The 19225-nt window shown below is 31.2% G+C and overlaps 1 protein-coding gene across 1 annotated transcript in view; it reads right to left on the reverse strand.

The window, feature by feature from the left end:
• Positions 1 to 341: 341 nt before the first annotated feature.
• Positions 342 to 19225, reverse strand: part of LOC148277079 (aryl hydrocarbon receptor-like) — a gene marked incomplete at its 3' end in the record, with an annotated part of 321131 nt that continues 302247 nt past the window's right edge. Inside the window, 6 exon segments of the mRNA XM_088233353.1 lie at positions 342 to 387; positions 390 to 428; positions 431 to 481; positions 583 to 686; positions 2061 to 2248; positions 2770 to 2979. Coding sequence (XP_088089479.1) covers positions 342 to 387; positions 390 to 428; positions 431 to 481; positions 583 to 686; positions 2061 to 2248; positions 2770 to 2979 — 638 coding nt within the window.

Here is a 19225-nt window from a genome sequence, read left to right on the forward strand (position 1 = left end):
TTAAATATTTTTTTGTATGAAAATCCAGGATAGTTGTATAAAATTTACTTTCCAAATCGGTGTAAAAATGGCAATTTGAAAATCACAAAAAATACAATTTCATCATTAAAAAAAAAAGAGAGATATATCAAGTCTTGTATCGTATGTCGACTAGTGTGACATCACAGCCACACAAGTGTTAAAAACAAATATGCATATACATACAAACATAGATAGCTCGAATGTCAGAGAAAGTATGAATTAATAAAAAAACGTGTATTGTAATTGCTATGCACAACTGTCTGAATAAATACATTATATTACAAAAGTAAATATAATAATCATGAACAAATTAAACTTACATAAGAGGTCTATGCGTACTAATAACAAAGTCTGGTTTTGAGTTTTATAAACGAGCCTGGAAGAAGTCTGTAACCACTGCCATGGCCCTCTTTGGTCTGGAAGCGATATGCAATCATGCCGGAAGCGCCAGTTTTCAATACTAAAAAGAAAAATCACAATGTAGTCCGATGTCAAATCTTTCATTTTTTGTGTCCAAAAGTCGAAATTAAATATGAAATAAAATGGTCGGTCAATACTTACATTCTTGGTGAGCACTTGCACATACGCAAGTCTCATAATGCACCATGTCATAACCACCCATGTTAGCTAGTTCTGAATCCGAATAACCAAGAAGCAACTTTCCCCTGAAATAACATAAACACACACTGTGAATAAGAAATTTGTAACGTATGTATATATACCACACACGAGTGTAATATTAGTTTTAACACAACCAGTTTCAGGTAATCTGAATTACCTATCATCAGCAGTGCAAACAGTGATTTTTTTACAAGGTAAGCTAACAAAAATGTTCAAAGAAAAAAAAAAAAAAAGGGCCGCGTCGAGCGCCACATGTCCTATGACATATTATGTAAACTGTATCAAAGAAAAATAGTTGAAAATGAACAATCTTCAAATAATATGTGTTTATTATGTTTATTACTTAAGAAGGAAATAACAGCAACTGTTTTTAAGAATTAAATACAGCATACCGTTTTGCAAAGAAATAAGCTGAAGTTATTTGCTAATTTCTTCGTTTACTAGGAACGGGCTGGGCACTGGGCGGGATTTATCTATATTTATATTTATTTTTAGGGGAAGATATAAACATTATCATCATCATTCCCTATCTGCGCCGAATGGTGCATAGGGCACTGAATTGGTACACCAATCACAGCGTATCTCTATCATTTTTGTTACATGAAGGTAAGGTTATCAATCTTACGCCTCAGGTACCAGTCCAGGGACTATGAAATATTCTATCATATTCTACTATATAAATCATATTTCATATCAACCATGCCGGGAATCGAACCCAAGACCTCTTGCATGGTAACCAAATGCGCTGACCAGAGGCCGAGATATAAACGGTGATGGTAATTTATAATGAATAACAATTATTTTATTTATTTTCCCGTTAATATGACTACTATATAACATTTTTATCGATGGTAAAATATAATGGTAAGCCGTGCATAATCGCTTATATGGACGCTTCGCCCCTGCAACCCAGTTGATATTTACATCTGATGATGGGCAGTTTAGAAAACTTGGAAATAGTTGTGTTATAACTTATGTTAAGCCCGTGTGTTGTATGTATATATGCAATGTGTTTTATTTATAATATATTAAAAACATTATTCTACAAAATAAAAGTTGGAGCTATAAATGCATAATTAAAACCACCAGCATGTATGGAATGATTAATTATTTTACCTCTATCTAATCTGCAATCAATCAAAATATGAAACAATTCTAGACATTATTGAAATATCACTCCTTCATAGGATGGGGAACGTCAAAAGAATGACTTAACACTAAATACCCCATACAATTAGTTTCGTGAAAATTGATAACGTGGTCCAACTAAATACTACTTAAAGGAAAAAGCGGCATATACCATAAATCGACCGACAAAACTAGAAATAATCATTCAATCATGGCACTCAGGCACACTAATTAATGAATCTTAGATGATTGCGAAAATAAGTGACGTTTTGTGGCTTGATAGAACTTACCTTTGATCCATCGACACTAAAGCAAGATCGAGTTTGTGCTTGCTCTTAAACATAACTTCTTTTTGTGGTATCTCCAACAGAGACGGTGGACCAAAAGGAGTGCAGATGGCAAACAAAGCTAAAGGAGGCTCCTCGGTTTTTCTATTCTGTCCGTGGAGTACCTTGACGCGTCCTCTAATATCCAACCTCTGTAAAAGGAAAACAAAATAATTATTATTACAGACTTACCAAATATATTCAAATTGATATTTTTTGTGTTTTGTTACTTGTGTACTGATTTTATTTCTAGTTTGGTCAATACTTAAATGTTTCTGGACTAAAATATCTGTCCTCAGGGGCAGACGGATGCAAATCCAAACGTCAAATGTTCGAAAAGAGCCAAAAGAATTTACTTTATCTAATTGATATCTAATAATTTATAGATATAAATACACTGGTTCGTTTATTATAAGACTTGCATTTCTTTGAAATCAAAGGATATGCTTATAAACTGGATACGAAAATCGAAATGTCACTTCATCAAATTCTGGATTTGCATCCGTCTGCCTCTGAGGTACAGATATTATATTTTACACTCTGGTCTGATTTTCCTTCATACAAACGTATTCCCTTTTTTTCTCTCTGGATTTTGGCACTGATTTTTATATTTTTATGAATTGAGATCTGTTTACTACGTCTATTTTGATAAGATCAAATGTTTTTTACTTACCAGAAAACCAGAAGTGTTGTCCAGCAGGCATCGGAAGCGGACGGTAAAGGACCTCTCCAGGAGTTGGCAGTATTCTGGCCTGAGGGCCTCAGCCAGAGAGGCAGCTTGTCTGTCTGATGGAAGGAAGGAGTTCCACATGAGCTGACGCTGAAGTTCTTCCCTGTCCTCGGAGTGGACCAACTCGTATACGGACTGGTGGACTATGTCAGACTAGAAATAGAATGATAGATAAGTTTGATTATTGTTTGTTTGGGGGAAACTTAAAAATGGTTTGCAGTTACATACTGCATCAAACCTAAATATATTCGGGTTCAGTGCCAAAATACGGGGTTTATTGGCAAAAAATACAAGGAAATACATGCAATACAAAATAAAACAAATCAAATATTTGACATCGAATTAAATTGCAAGAAAATAATCCTAGCAGCTTCACTAGATACAAAAATTCCTGTTTTAAAGCTACATTTAAAATATATATTCATACTATGATATATTATAATAACAATTGAGTACGACATTGTGATAAAAATAAAGAAATAACAAAAAAAAAACACTAAAAACAATTATGAACAAGTTTAAAAATTTGAAGGAAACATAATCTCTTATAAAACAAAATAAAATAAAAAGTAAACGAACATAATATGACAAAAAAGTAAATAAATTAATATTAAAATATTTTTAATTTTTTTTAAATTGGCAACTAACAGTTCGAATTTCAAAAACTAAAAACCTCTGTAAAGAAAATAACAGATATTAAAATAATGTATGAATCAAATGAATGAAAAATAAACATTGAATATTGAAGATTGAAGGCAGCATTAAATATTAATTATTAGAACCTCATCCTCATCTCATTCTTCGATTCTGAGGAGCCACTTTTTAACTTCAGCTAGGAATTTATTTTTGCAAGAATGAGTCATTTCTTGAGGTAGCTTATTATACCATCGAGGTCCTATAAAATTTGAGTGTCTTTGGGAAAAAATTGTCTTCATTTGAGGAACCACGAGGCTACCTTGAGTTACGGCTCTGGTTTTTTTGGAGTGTATTTTGACTAGTTGAGGTTTCTTATCAAAAACATCTTTTATCAGGGTCATTATAAATAACTGTCTCACATTCAACACTTTTAATTTGTTAAAAAGTGGTTCTGAATGGCACCGAAATGGTATTTTGAAAATAATATTATTAAATCTAACTTGCTATTTTGTTACATTATCGTATCTGTATTTGTTTTTTCCCAAGTTTCACACGGGTTTTATCAATAATTCCATCCCTTGAGATTAACAAAGATTAAAACCTAAATTCTTGTAATTCATATTTTTCAAATATTTATTGTACCCAGATACTAATCGAACCAAATTTAGTTAGGTTCATAGTATGGAAATATTTGTATTGAAACAGACGAAACACATTATCAATTTTAAAAAGGAATTGTAGAATTCAAAATGAATAAGTTGCATTATTTCTTCTTCCTACTTCTAACCTTCCCTTCCACTGCTAGATAAAGACCTCTTCCAAACGTTTCCACTCGTTTCTCTCCTTTTTTCATCCTTGTTCTACCAGCTATCTCGGCAATTTCGTCGACCCATCTATTTCGTGGCCTTCCAACCCCACTTTTGTTTGCTCATGGTTTCAACATTATTATTCTTGGTCTATCTGTCATCATTTTGTTTCACCAAATGTCCTGCCCACTGCCATTTTAATTTTGCTAAATGATCTATGATACCTACGACTCCGGCTCGACACTTAATTTCTTAAAAATTAATATGCTTAACATTACAAAAAAGGAAACGGAATTTTACATTATGAAATTTAATTATTTATACCTAAATGGCATATATTGCTTTAAACATATATTGAACGTAAATATTTAAAAAATACATATGAACATAAATATATAAATACATAACAAAAACTGATAAAATTGCTTAACTTTAACAACAGGAACAAGTAGGTAAATACACATAAGCAACCAAAAGTATTAACGAAATATATACATAAATATGAAAAAGAAAAAGAATTTTAAACATAAAAAAATGTTTAAGAATTAAATTGCGAGAAAAAAAAATCAGACTCGTTTTATAATTATCAAGTCCAGAACCAAATATATCAGCCTTGTCCTAAAACTAAATACCATATCTGTGGAGCCTAGAGATAGACGAGTGCATATGATAGTTGGTCCTAGATCTTGAAGAAAAAAATGAGATCTGTGGCGGGTATGTCGACCAGGTACACGGAAACACACCAACTCCAGCAAATTTGGACAGTCAATGAATGAATCGATCACTTTATAAAGTAATATTAGGTCAGTAAGGGTTCGTCTGTCGGAAAGTTAAAAAATGTTTGCTGAAGATAACAATTGATTATATAACAACTGTTGTTTTTCCTTAATAAATAAAAATAAAAATTCAATTCAATTAAATAATTACATAAAGCAGCTGGAATATGTAGTTTAAAATTAATATATATTTTAGAAATTTCATCTGGACGCATTCGAGTGAATCAGAATGTACACTATAATAGGGCGAACAGACTGGAGAAATATATTCTAAATGACTTCTAACCAGGGAGCAATAAAGTGACTTGATAAATGTGATATTTTTAAATTTGCTAGTAACCCTATAAAACCCAACATACTTAGCGCCTCACATAAAATCTTGTCAATATGTTTAATAAATGTATGTTTATCATCAAAAATTACGCCAAGATTCCTAATGAAATCAACTTTTTCAGTTATTGCGTGGTTCAACAAATAGTTGAAAATGAAAGGTTTTTTACTTTTATAAAGAAGTAACCTGGCATTTATCTGTATTGAGAAACAGATTATTTTTATTGCACCACTCGTGAATTCTGCTGAGATTCATCTGCAGGGTATTTGCAATAATCAGTATTATTAACAACTCTATAAAGTTTGAGGTCATCAGAAAAAAGTATCAATTATATCATTTATATAGATTAAAAATAAAATAGGTCCTAAGTGCGATCCTTGGGGTACGCCGCTTGTTCCTAAAAAAACATAAGAGATATGGGATATAATGATCTAGGACTCTGGTTCGATGCCTAATTTCTTAAAGATTAACATGTTTAATATTGCAAAAAAGAAAACGGAATTTCGCATTACGAAATATTAATTTGATAGTCGAAAAATAGTATTACTTCTAGCCACTTGAACTTTCTGAAATATTCTATTTCACTACTCATTCTAGTTATCGAAGGTTCCCACTGTACGGATAGTCCAATTTATGTCCTAAAATCTATATCGTGTACAGTAGGCCGTATATTGTAACTAATCCCTGCTCGCATGATGCTTTCAAACTAAAAATGGCTTTGAAATAGCCACGGTCAAGTTGCGTAGCAAGTAGATTGACAGGAAAGACTTGACGAAGAATGATCGTGGCTCACTTTCGATTACCTGCCCACGTGTTAACTGCTTACCGGAGCTGAGTGGCACGCGATTGCCTGATATACCCGTGTTACAGTTACCATTACCCTACTGTTACCCATGTAGGGTTACCAGCCACCATTTACCAATTACCGATTACCAGTTAGCCAAACTAATGCCCAATTGATTTGACAGAAGGGTTCAATCGCTTATTCTGTAAACTTATAAACGATTGGTATTTCGTTATTTATGAGCACCGTAATCCGTGAATACTTTAAAAAAACAGTATATCTAATTTTCAAAGCTAAAATAATTTTGTTAACAATTCAAATATGCAAAAATAGAGAATTAGAATAGATTGCCTCGTCAAAAATATCATATTCATTTAGATTTACTCAGTAACTCGTTTTGATTAATTATTAAAGAAATCCACAATGCGTTTTTAATTTCATAAATGCACGTTTCAATAAATGAGGATGTTCAGTACTACGGGAAATCGGATGTGAGAAATATTTTCTTGCGCACGGCAAATATTTCCTAATATACTTTATAATCCGATCGATAACAGCCATGAAACTGGTAGAGTCTAGAGCACAAAACTTCTATGAAAGCAGGACAACAGAATATATTGTACCAAAGCTATTTTATAAGCTTCCTGTCGATGCAGAGAACTCTACCAGTTTGCAGCAAAGAAGCAAACGATTGAAGGATTTCCTCATCAAGAATCGAAATTTCAAGGTGCAAAATTGTGTTTATCCAGTTCAAATATATTTGTGTTGTTTAATTTTTACAGTGATTTTTTGTTGTTGTTTGTTGTTGTGTACTTGATATTTTGTGAAAATTTACTTTAAAAAAATTAAAAAAATTGAATTAGAAATGCGCCGATAAACTTTCATTTATTATTATTTTGGCGCGATCTAGATTTTGTTTAATTTTGTACATTATTTTGAATACATAAATAAATAAAAAAATAATAATTTTAAAAAAAGGTTAGAGTATTAAATTGCACAGCGGACTTTCATAATGAATTTAATAAAAATGAACTACTTTGAATGGCGTCACTTCTGGATCATAGAGTGTTGTGATAGACTTCCTGTTTACAGGAAGCCAACCCAATAATCAGCAGAACTCACCGAAGAGAGCTAGTGACGTAACAGGGGGAATAATTTCAAAATCACAAAATTTATGCAAAATAGTAGCGCTGATAATACGATAGATACATTCATACATAAACATATATATGTTTTAATTTTGGCTTGGTTTAATAGACTATTAACATTTTATTTTTTTAAGCCACTGAACATCTTCATCATTCCGTTAAATCAACACTGCAGGTTTTTTTTGCATATTTCCATTGCCTTCCCGTCATTATCTATATATACCGTTAAAAAATTCTAGTGCTGTGGGTGTTTTCTGAAAATTGAGAAATATTGTTTTTGTAATCAACAGTATTTTCAAAAGGTGAATATAACAGTTTTTTGTATGAAAGCGGCCTGGCTCTTTAGCCAAAAACAGCCAGGTCGCTTCATCCAAAAAATTTACCTTGCTGCACCCGATAACACCAATATATCATATTTCCAAAATTATGGGCTGCTTTCTGCACAACAACGTTCATTTAACCATTTCGTATTAAAAATATTTTATTTTCTTTTTGTTAGGGAAAACGTCAGAAAATATACAACAAGTAATACATGAAAACGAATGTATGCACTATTTAACATTTGTATAAAACATTCCAACTGTTGGGTAGATTTGATTATTCACGCTTTTCACAAAAGTGGTGGCCTCCGTGGTGTAGTGGTCAAGACGCTTGACTCACACATGGAAGGTTCCGGGTTCGATTCCCGGTAAGAACTCAAAAAATAATGTGATTTTTCCCAAGCCTGGGTGTTCTGTGATGTAATTCACCACTGTAATTGGGCCTCCTGGCCTGTTGTGGTGCAAAAAAAAAAAAAAGTGCCATTATCTCAGTTTAGATTTTATATGGCTTGCTTCTTTCTGCATAAGTACGTGAATATATTAACAGTATATCGATTAAAAAAGATGCCTATTTAGGCATTAGTGATATTTATACTTGGTTATTTAACCATGTATAAAAATCACTAAAGCTTGAATTTTTAAATTATTTGATATAAAAAATTCAATTAAATCTGGTTGCGGTGCTGTAGCAAGTGTCACGGACTCACGGATCAGAGATCCTAGGTTCGAACCCCACTCTACCCCAACTTGATTTCCGTTTTCTAATAGTAAGTTATTTTCGACTCGTGTAAAATGGTCGCCAAAATTTTTATATTTAGGCAAATTATCAAAAAGCAACATTTACGTTGTTCTTTTCGTAATTTTACCCATTACGCGTTTTTCATTTTGTCTTATTAAAACGATATACCTGTAAAACTTCCATATTCATATACCTAAACATAGTTTTGTTCGATAATTATATAAATAAATCAAACGTACCAAAATTTCATAAATAGTATTTTATCTAGCCCATATATTATGCGTACACATATGTTTCGTATAATAACAGGGCGATAGATTACATCTTCAGCACTAACAATATTGTTGACCGATATTTTTCTTAGCATTTTTCTCTTTTTTCTTTTTCTTATCAACATATTTAACTTTGTGTGGATTAGCACGATCGTCGTGTAAGTATATTACATGATTATAAAATTTACATAAACGTTTTTTTTAATACACAAGAAGCTAATTTATGAAACTCAAATAAGTATTTTTTTAAGTCAATTAAATAACACATGACAGCCCTGCTTCAAAGTGTACCAAAGACCTGCTGGAAAATCATTTTACGAGCTTTTCATAGAACTTTCTTCATACTAAGGAGCTTAATTGAAAATAGAAAACATGCCAAAACGGCATCAACATGCACAGACATAAATATTTAATAGACAACTTGAGATGTTCGTTAAAACAACAAATAAAAGTTCTCTCTACTGTGGAAATTTCATTTCGTGACAAAATATTATTATTTTACGTATGAATTTTTACTACTATTGTGAAGACATAAATATTTGTGATAATTTAAAAATGTTTATAAAGTCATTTTTCTTTTTAATGTATTGAAGACTGCTAGAGTAAAATGTTTAGTTTTTTTTGGTCTAGACTTGACTTCTTGTATTTTTTAAACAATGAATTTATTAAGACATTTAAATCTATATTCTAGTTGAGTTTATTCTTTTCTTGTTTGTTTTTTCGATCAGTTTTATTAGTTGCTTATTTTATTAAAATATGACATGAAAGACACGGATTACAGCGTTTTAAAACCTCACCTATTAAAATATATATACAATTGGTTCCGTTTTTACATCTTATTGTTATTTAGTGTAGTGGTGTGAACTCTGGATCAATGTTTAGACTTGTAATACAATATAACTGTTACTTATAAATATTTGGAGATAACGAGTCAAAATATAGCCAAAATGCAGAATGGTTAAAATTACATAGTACGAACAAATATTAAATAAACTGACCATTGCAATTACAGATCACAGATCATTATCCCCGATAATTTTAAGACTTCCATGTTCCGTTAGTAAAATGTTCTTTATTATTATTATTATTTTAATGGATAACTTATATAGCGCTATTTTCATACTATAATACCTCAAGGGCGCTTTACAAAGTGATTATATAAAGATCTAAATTTATTTTTTGCTTTTTAATTTGAGAAAAAATAATGTAATTTGTCACCACATGCTAAGAATTATTTAAATGATTTAAAGAACAAGTTTCTTTCGAAACATCACTTCACTCTCACAGTTTCGGAACTCTGCTGCGAGAGCATTCCATGCCGACCGCATATGCGCGTTCGCCGAATTTAGAGCGCTGCTTGCGTAGAGGTACAATAACTTTTCCCTTCGACGCAGATGTAGCTGATCTAAGCGTAAGACGTCTGTCAGCTAGTTCATCTGGAATGCAAATTTCCCTTAGATATTCTGGAGCAAAGTTGTGCAGTGACTTATACATAAGCTAACAGAGTTTGTATTCCACCCCCTGTGGAAAACGCAGCCAGTGCGATTCCCGAAGTAGTGGAGTGATATGACTTTACTTAGAGATTCTAAAAATAAATCTTGCTGCGGCATTCAATACAAACTGTAGGCGAGTCCTCGTATATCTCCTTTAAATGAATTGAATAAAACCTGCTTTTTTTGCAGCACAACAGGCCAGGAGGCCCAATCACAGTAAATTACATCACAGAACATCCAGGCTTGAGAAAAATCACCGTGTTCTCACCAAAGATCGAACCCGAACCTTCTATGTGTGAGTCAAGCGGCTTGACCACTACACCACGGAGGCCATTAAAACTGAGAATGCTCTATTTGCAACATTAAAACTGAGAATGCCCTATTTGTTTAGTTTTAAAAACTTGTTATGCCTTTGTATCATGAACGAGTCTTGCCAAATTGATAATTTTTGTGTTTTTCTTATAAACTTTTAAAAAATTCTAGAATTTCATTTTTCAATGCGCTTTGTAGCTGCAAGACGTTCCATAATATCGGATTCTATATTATTTCATTCAAATTGACTATAAAATTATTTCCAACTTAAACGTCAACTATAAATACAAGTAGATTCTGGATATTCTAACTGCCCGTGTAAAAAAAAAACTAGTATAATGTATTCCTCAGCACAGAATTTACCAGTAAGAAATACACTATAAAAAAAATTTGTATCAATGAAACATTTAATCAATGTATGTAAGTCAATAAATCATTGTTACCTTTTCGACAAAAAGAATATAAATTACATGAAAAAAGTCAAATAAAATAATCCGCTTTCCCGAAATTTACATAAATTCGGCGCTTATTTACTGTGATGCAAATGGCTCTATCAAACTTAAAAAATAATCATGAATATGAGAGTGATATAAATATAAAAGCAGTCTAAAATACAGTCCGTTTAATGAATAATTTTTTAGATTTTGGCATTGGAAAACTAAGCCTTATTTGGCTACCTACGTAAAAAAAGACCCGTATACTATAAAACCTTTTTATTATACTTAACGACCGCAGAATATGTAGAATACAGAATACTGCACCTTTAGAGATCGTTTTCATTAGCGTGGACAATGTTGAGTAACCAAGGGATAGTTTTTCTAAGGGGTGAAAAGCTTCCAAGCGGAACTACCCCTTTATAGTTGCGGACACAATCTAATTCCTGTCTCGCGTACCTTTTACTTATGTAAAGATCATTAGAAATTTCAAACAGACTTTAAAATAAAATAGCATTTTGAATATACATGAAATCAAAGTAATAAATCTTGCGCTCCAGACCGGTTCAGAAATTATGAAACACTTTTTAAAATAAGCATTTTACGTAAATCATTTCAGAAGAAGAATCCAAGACCTCACATATGGTAAGCAAACGCACTAACCAGTGCACTACGAGATGGATTAACCTCCACTCGATTTCCTTAAATATTTGTATATAATATTATAATCAGTGCAAGTCGGTGTTAGTTTCTAATTACACGTGTTCTATCAGCACGTTGGTTTTTATTTTTGTATTTATTAAAATATTATATTACATGCACTTATTATATACTGTACTTACATGTATAAAATATTAAATTATATTATATGTTATTTTATTTTAAGCATCCTAATGAAGAGACGGGTACGTCTCGAAACCGATAGACATGGAAAAGTCGGTAGATAAGTGGTTTTATAGAAATATGTACTAATATTTATCAAAATTAATAATATAAGTACAGTGCCTTATGCACTTTGTTATACGGCTAAGAGCAAGAAGACAGCAAAGATTAAAAAATAGTTTTAGTTGTTTAATAATGTTTTTTTCAAAGTATTTTTAATATTGATAACGGAAAAAAAAATACGTAATATAGTTTTAAAATAATATTTATGAATGTTTTGTTGAAACAAACTTGTGTAATCTTAATAAGAAATCAAAAAGACTAGCGTAACGGGACTAAATTATGAAGACAGCAATGCGCCCCGAATAAGCAGATAAAAACTAATGCAGGTAGACGCATGTTCACTAAACTTGCCAAACTTACTTGTTCTTTGCAGATGTATTATCGTTGTATTTTTTGTTGTTTACTTTTTAAAATCATTTTTTTGTTGCTGGGATTTCACTCGTTGATGCGCTTTGAAGCTGCAAGATGTTTAACTTCCATACGCTCCGTATCTGCAGTACATGTAATGTAGACTATATTTGTAAACAATTATTTATAAATTAAAACACGTCTTACTAATTTTTTTGTGCAGTGCAAATGGGGGCTAGATTTTTAAACACCCGTGCGCTATGTAGCTGCATGACGTGCTGTCAACTAGCTCTTACGTATTTATTAAATGTAACCTTAATGGATCTGGGGAACTAGAATACCAACCGCCCATGCGCTCTGTAGCTGCAAGGCATGTTGGGATGCTTATTGTTCAGCGCCCTTGAGGTGATTTCTCACAAAAATGACGCTTTGTAAATTATCCTAAATTTTAAAATACTGGAAGAAATACAAGTAAAAAAACCGAATGGCTCATGTTTAAGTCTTTGTGATTTTATTTTATACAAAAAATGTACTTGCGATTTTGAATTTTTTTTTTTTTAATTTTTTTTTTATGAAAAACGTTATTTGAAAAAAAAAGAACTGTGTTTTGTACCCTTGTGTTTTTTGTTGATGGAATATTGAAATAAAATAAATTACATTTTATCTGCACATAATTATTCAAAATGCATTGACTATATTTTGAGTTTGTCCAATTTTTTGTAGACAAGGACTGGATTCAACTCCCTGGGGAGCTGTTTATATTAACATATTACAACAGAGATGAAGAACATTTATGAAAAGGTAATATAGAAGTCTTGGCATCTACAGGGCTTATGACCTGTCAATGGCTGGTTTCAGTGGCCACTTTACACACTGTGTAACATTCACCATTCTGCCCATATTTAAACATCTATTTTCCTTCAATTCTTTCATCTGTTGATGATTGTGAAGTGTAACTTTCACAAACCCTTTACAAACATCAACAGATGAAAGAATTGAAGGAATTTAGATGTTCAATATTACCTTCTCTTAAATGTTCTTCATCTCTGTTGTAATATGTTAACAAAATGAATTGGGTTTATAATACTAAATCAGATGTTTATAGTTAATATAAGGGTCCCCCCACAAGTTGATACATTAATTTACCATTAAGAATACCACGTGCACCGGAACTTCCGGTCAGGCGTGTGTTGCTGTTGACAGGAAATAAAACCTATTTAATACCCTCAACTTAAATCCTATTAAAAATTTTAATGACATAACTAACCATATTGTCTTTTGTCCCACGATGGTAAAAACAAAACTTAAAAGTATTTTTTTTAAACAGTATACTTAGATAAATGTCAGTAATTATGTATGTATTTGTATGTTCATTATTATATTTTTGTACCTTTTACATTATTTTTATATAACTTTTTTCTTTTCTTATTCTTTGAATTTAAATTTATCTCGTTTCTATAAACTTTATTTTTATAACTGTTTATAATTATATTTACTTTTATATTATTTGCAACTTCTAAGTGCCTAACAATTGTTAATTGCTTTTATTTTGATACCGATAATGTACTTAATCAATATCTTACGTGCTTACGGCAATGCTAAGACAGTAGTTTTACTCGAGTGTATATTATTTATCTACACCGGTAAGATTAAGAATAATGCTCACTTCAAATATTATTGTTAAAATATATTATATGAAAGTGCTATGTTGACAACTCGTCTCATCATTATGCAATTACATTGTATAAATCATTTGTTCGTAGTTTGCTTCAATAATATGGTCTCCTAATTATTTTTGTTTATTAAATAAATGCAATATTTATTTATTTATTAACATACACGGCACGCAGTAATGTAGTATTTACCTTAAAAAGATACATATTAAAAATAAAATAAACATTTCAATTGTGTGATGTGAAAAACTTAAAAATTGAATTTAAAAGTATTATTTTATTACTGACTCCATTACAATATGGCTTCAGGAAGAATTTAAGTACAAAAAACGCATCCTTTGACTTTATTTCTACGATACAGAAACATTTAGACCAAGGTGATTATACTGCTGGTGTTTTCATAGACCTAAAAAAGGCTTTTGACACTGTGGACCACAGCATTTTGATCGAAAAACTTCAGTATATTGGTGTAACTGGAATACGTTTAGAAATTTTTAAAGACTATCTTTCAAACAGATCATCTTTGGTGGAAGTTGGAGGTAAGTTTAGCAATTCTGGTAAAATCACCTGCGGGGTACCTCAAGGGTCTATACTCGGTCCGTTGCTATTTCTTATATACATCAACGATGTGACAAAATGGGGCATCAAAGGAGGAATACAGCTTTATGCAGATGATACGACTATTTTATATCACACTAAAAACAAACAAGATTTACAGAAGATGGTTGAAAGTGACGTTTTACATCTGGCGGAATGGCTGCGTTTAAATAAATTGAGCTTGAATGCAAAAAAGACTCACTACCTTCTATTTGGAAACAAGAGTAATGAATCTATTGATGTTTTTATTGGTGTTGATCGTCTGGAGAAAAAAAATAGCACTAAGTACTTGGGACTGTTAGTGGACTCGCAGCTTACTTGGAATGAACATGTTGAGCGCGTGAAAGGAAAGATTGTCCCTGTAGCTGGAATACTGTACAGATTTCAGAGAATGCTTCCAGTCTCGCTGCTTCGAGCAATCTATTTTTCTATGGTCCATTCGCATTTATCATACCTATGCTGTGTTTGGGGTTTTGCAACTAAGAGCAAAATTTCTGAGGTGCAGATTATTCAGAATAGAGCGATCAGAAATGTGTTTCACCTACCGTATGATACTCATGTAAGGGACATTTATTTTGAAACAAAAATCATGCCTTTTAGCATGCTTTCCTATTTCGAGATAACTGACACTATCATTAATACTACTCTCGACTCAATGCACAGTAACATAAAGCCAGCTTTCATTGGAGACATCCATCGGTACAGTGCTCGATCAAAAAACAATATATATATTGGATCTGTGAAGTCTACGAAGTTTGGTACTAAATCTTTACAATACATAGGTTTCAAGGAATTTAATAAATTGCCACAAAAATTTAAAGTACCTATTTCAAAATATAGAAACAGGACGTGCGAATTGAAGAATTATTTTTTCCAGAAGTACTTTGAATAAATAATGTTAGTTTATAGAGAATGCGCATCTTGAACATATACCTTTTAATATTTCACCGTTTTTTGCTTGTATATGTAATTTTTAATACTATTTAAATGTTATTTGTGTTTTTTTCTTTTTATATACTTTTTTTGGCTTGTATACATAATTTCAATTTTTTCAACGTTTTTGATAAAAAAAATTAACCTGTATTGGGTGTGCGCATATTTTGTTAATTAAAAAAAATGATTTTATTTTGTACTAGTTCAGTATTTATATATACATCCATGTAATTTTTAAACTTTTTCAATTTTCTTTCCCAGATTGCATAATGTAAACATTATTTTGAATTTATTTCCATGCCTAGTATTCTGTTTATTCTGTTATTTTCAAGTATTTTTCATACCCTTTTTAATTTGTAGTATATCATAATTTCAATTTTTCTGCTTTTGTTAAATAATATTATAGTTTAAAATTTAAAAACGTCTCTAAAAAAATTATTATCTGTATGTCCCTAAATGAGTTTTTTTTTAAAAAACTCCTTGGGAATATTGTATATAATTATGTATAATATGTTTTCAATATAATAAAAAAAAAATAAAAAAAAAAATATATATAAATACTATATGTATAACACAGCAGTTTTGTATAAAAAACATATTTAGATATGAAAAAAATTAAACAATGTGTACAAATAAAATTTTAAAAGGAAAATAATTTATAAATATTTTTCTTTAAAAGGTACAAAATATAAGTATATTAAATACAATGAAATTATTTTGTGTCAAAAAAAAATTCATTAAAAAAATTGTAATAATAATGAAAATTGATGTAATTTAAATAATAAGTATACACGTAAATATGGTACACAATAGTACCCATACAAAAGTAAACATAGAAAGCACTATAATCTAAAAAATGTAAATTACCGTTCATCATCTTTGTAATGATTAAATATAGTTAATTTATATAAGCTATACTTTAAGTGAAAAATATCAGCAACGTCGGAATATTTGTTAAATAAATTTTAAGAAGTACATATTGTTGCCAGCTATAGCACTCACTGAGATATAATTAAATAGAGATTATGCTTCATACAACGATAGTTTGAAATTACGTTCTGAGGAATGAGCGTTGTCCCTTAAACATTTGTGGAATTAAAAAGACTAAGACTAGACTCAAGCATAGTAAGCGCACTCGCCAACAACTTTAGTACGAATCGGACTTAAGTCCGCTCGAATTCTCTTCCAGGACATAAATGAAATGTTGAACCTGTTCTATTCAAAATCTTTTTATGCTATGTATTCACTCTCAAAATTACTTCTTATTACGTTAATAACAAGAAACATCTTCCCACATCATCAAGATTAATAAATTACGTATTCCTTCTTACACATGTTTGAATATAAATTAAAAAATAAATACATGTACGAGTCTTTTTACTCCTACATACTGGAAGACACAGTGGGTCGAAGAATGATTTAATAATAAGCACGTAGAATGTAAGTTTTTTTGTCTTGTGGCGTAGTGATTTGCGTCAAGCTACCATGCAATATATCCCCGGTTCGATTCCCAACAAAATCAGCGTTATCGTTTTAATCGCTACAATATGTTATTACTTTTGTGGATCGGCACTTACGTAAGTAATAAAGAAGCCTTCGAGTCAAAAACACTCGTCCAGGACTCTGGTTCTATTTCACACACAAAACTGTATTTCTTTTCGCCAAGGATGCCATTAGTATTTTTATGTAAAATAAGAAAAAGAGAACACAAAAATAAAATGTAATTTTTCTCAAGCCTGGGTTCCGTGATGTAATTCACCACTGTAATTGGGCCTCCGGACCTGTTGTGGTGCAAAAAATAAATAAATAAAATAAAAATAACAAAAATCATTCCAAAATCAATATTTTATTAAATTAAATCAATTTTAAACGCATTTACATTGAACTTCGTATGGGTATAATGAACCTTTTGAAACGTTACAATAGTTTGTGCACAGTGTATTTTATTTTATTTGCATAATATCGCTTTTCTTTATTCAAATGTATTCCCGTATTTTCCCCCTGGATCGTAGCACCATTGGCCTTTAGATTTTTTTTGCTGATAAATTGCTTACTATGGGAACTAGAACCATACACAAAAATTTTAAAGCTCAGTTTTACCTGCTGTCTTCGGACGCATGATAAACAAATATGATAACTATTATATAAAGATTCATCTGACTGAATTATTTCACATACTAGGCAACGCCTGAAAACAATTTTTCAATTTTTAAACTTCTTATTGGACCAGATGGGGGTGAAATCCAGTCTTTTGTCTATGAACATTTGGACAAACTCAAATATTGTAATGAAACTTATATTATTATATATTATTATATTATAATTCAGTATGATGAATCTCTTCACAACAATAAAGGTTTCAGCTCTTTAACTTCACGAAAATCAACAGATGGAAGAATTGAAGAAATATGGACGTTCAAACATAGGCAAAATAGTGAATTTTACACAGTGTGTAAAGTGACCACTTAAACCAGCCAATGACAGGTCATAAGCCATGTAAATGCGTTGACTTCCATATTCTCTTATTTAAAGTATTTCCATCCCCTTTGTAATTTGTTAAACTCAAGTATTTGTCTTTTTTTTATTTTAAACCCTTTAATTTTACTCGTAGCATAAACATTGCAAATATTTGTTGGCATAATTTAAAAACTTAATTTTATTTTTTTAACTGAATGGATATTTATGGTTTCTGTGTTAATGAATTCAATCGAATCCAATGTGAATTTATTACTGTTCTAACAGAATCCCCGCTGATGACTGAAAAGCAGTTTGTTTTATTCTATTCAAGTTTTGAAATGACACATCTTGAACGCGAGAACACTAAAATATGTGTTTCAAAAAACATGGCTACTCCCCTGTGTAATCTTACGCTGTAAAATAATATAAGCGAACAAATAAACACAATTAAAGTCTTCGGCATATTCTTGAGATGATATAGTCATCCAGCGGGACACAGATGATTGTTACAGATTTATTGGTCCATTACAAACAGACTTCGGGCCAATTAATAGCAGGGCCGGATAACAATTATTGGCATTTTAATGGGAAAGATTGGTGCGAACCGAAATACAAACATTTAACCTCACCGCAAAGCTTCTCTAAAATGAACACAAAAAAAACAAAATACCTTTCTTAAAAAAAAAAAAGTATTTTGAATGCAATATCTTAGTCGTCATCATGCATGAATTAGTAAGCCAATCACAAACGTTCATATGAACTAAGTAGAAAGACACTGAATATATTACAAAAAAGATAAAGAACATTTTATAGAAGTCAAGGCATTTACAGGGCTTATAACCAGTGTGGCTGGTTTGAGTGGCCGCTTTACCACTGTGTGGCATTCATAATTCTGCCTGTGTTTAAACATCCTCATTTCTAATTAACATATTACAACATATATGAAGAACATTTAAGAGAAGGTAATACAGAAGTCTAGGCATCTACGGGGCTTATGACCTGTCATTGGCTGGTTTAAGTGGTCACTTTACCACTGTGTAACACTTCCAACATTTCCACAACTCTTCCATCTGTTAAATTTTCTAAATTAAAACAGCTAAAACCTTTATCATGTGGAAGAGATTCATCGGACTGAACCATTTCTCCTACTGGCAACGCCTGAAAACATATTTTTTTTTTTACTCGGAATATAGATGTTTAAACATAAAACAAAATGGTTAATGTTACTGTGTGTAAAGGCTCACTTAAACCAGCCAATGACAGGTCATGTGCCCTGTAAATGCCTAGACTTTCATATTTCCTTTTCAATTTTTTTTCCATCTTGGTTGCAACAAATTTAGACCCACATAAACTCCCCAGGGACGAAGTCCAGCATCTGTACAAACATTTGGACAT

The sequence above is a fragment of the Micrasema longulum genome, unplaced genomic scaffold (assembly GCF_059751315.1).
Source record: "Micrasema longulum isolate JH-2025_06_02 unplaced genomic scaffold, ASM5975131v1 h1tg001085l, whole genome shotgun sequence".
In the NCBI taxonomy this organism is placed as follows: Eukaryota; Metazoa; Arthropoda; class Insecta; order Trichoptera; family Brachycentridae; genus Micrasema; species Micrasema longulum.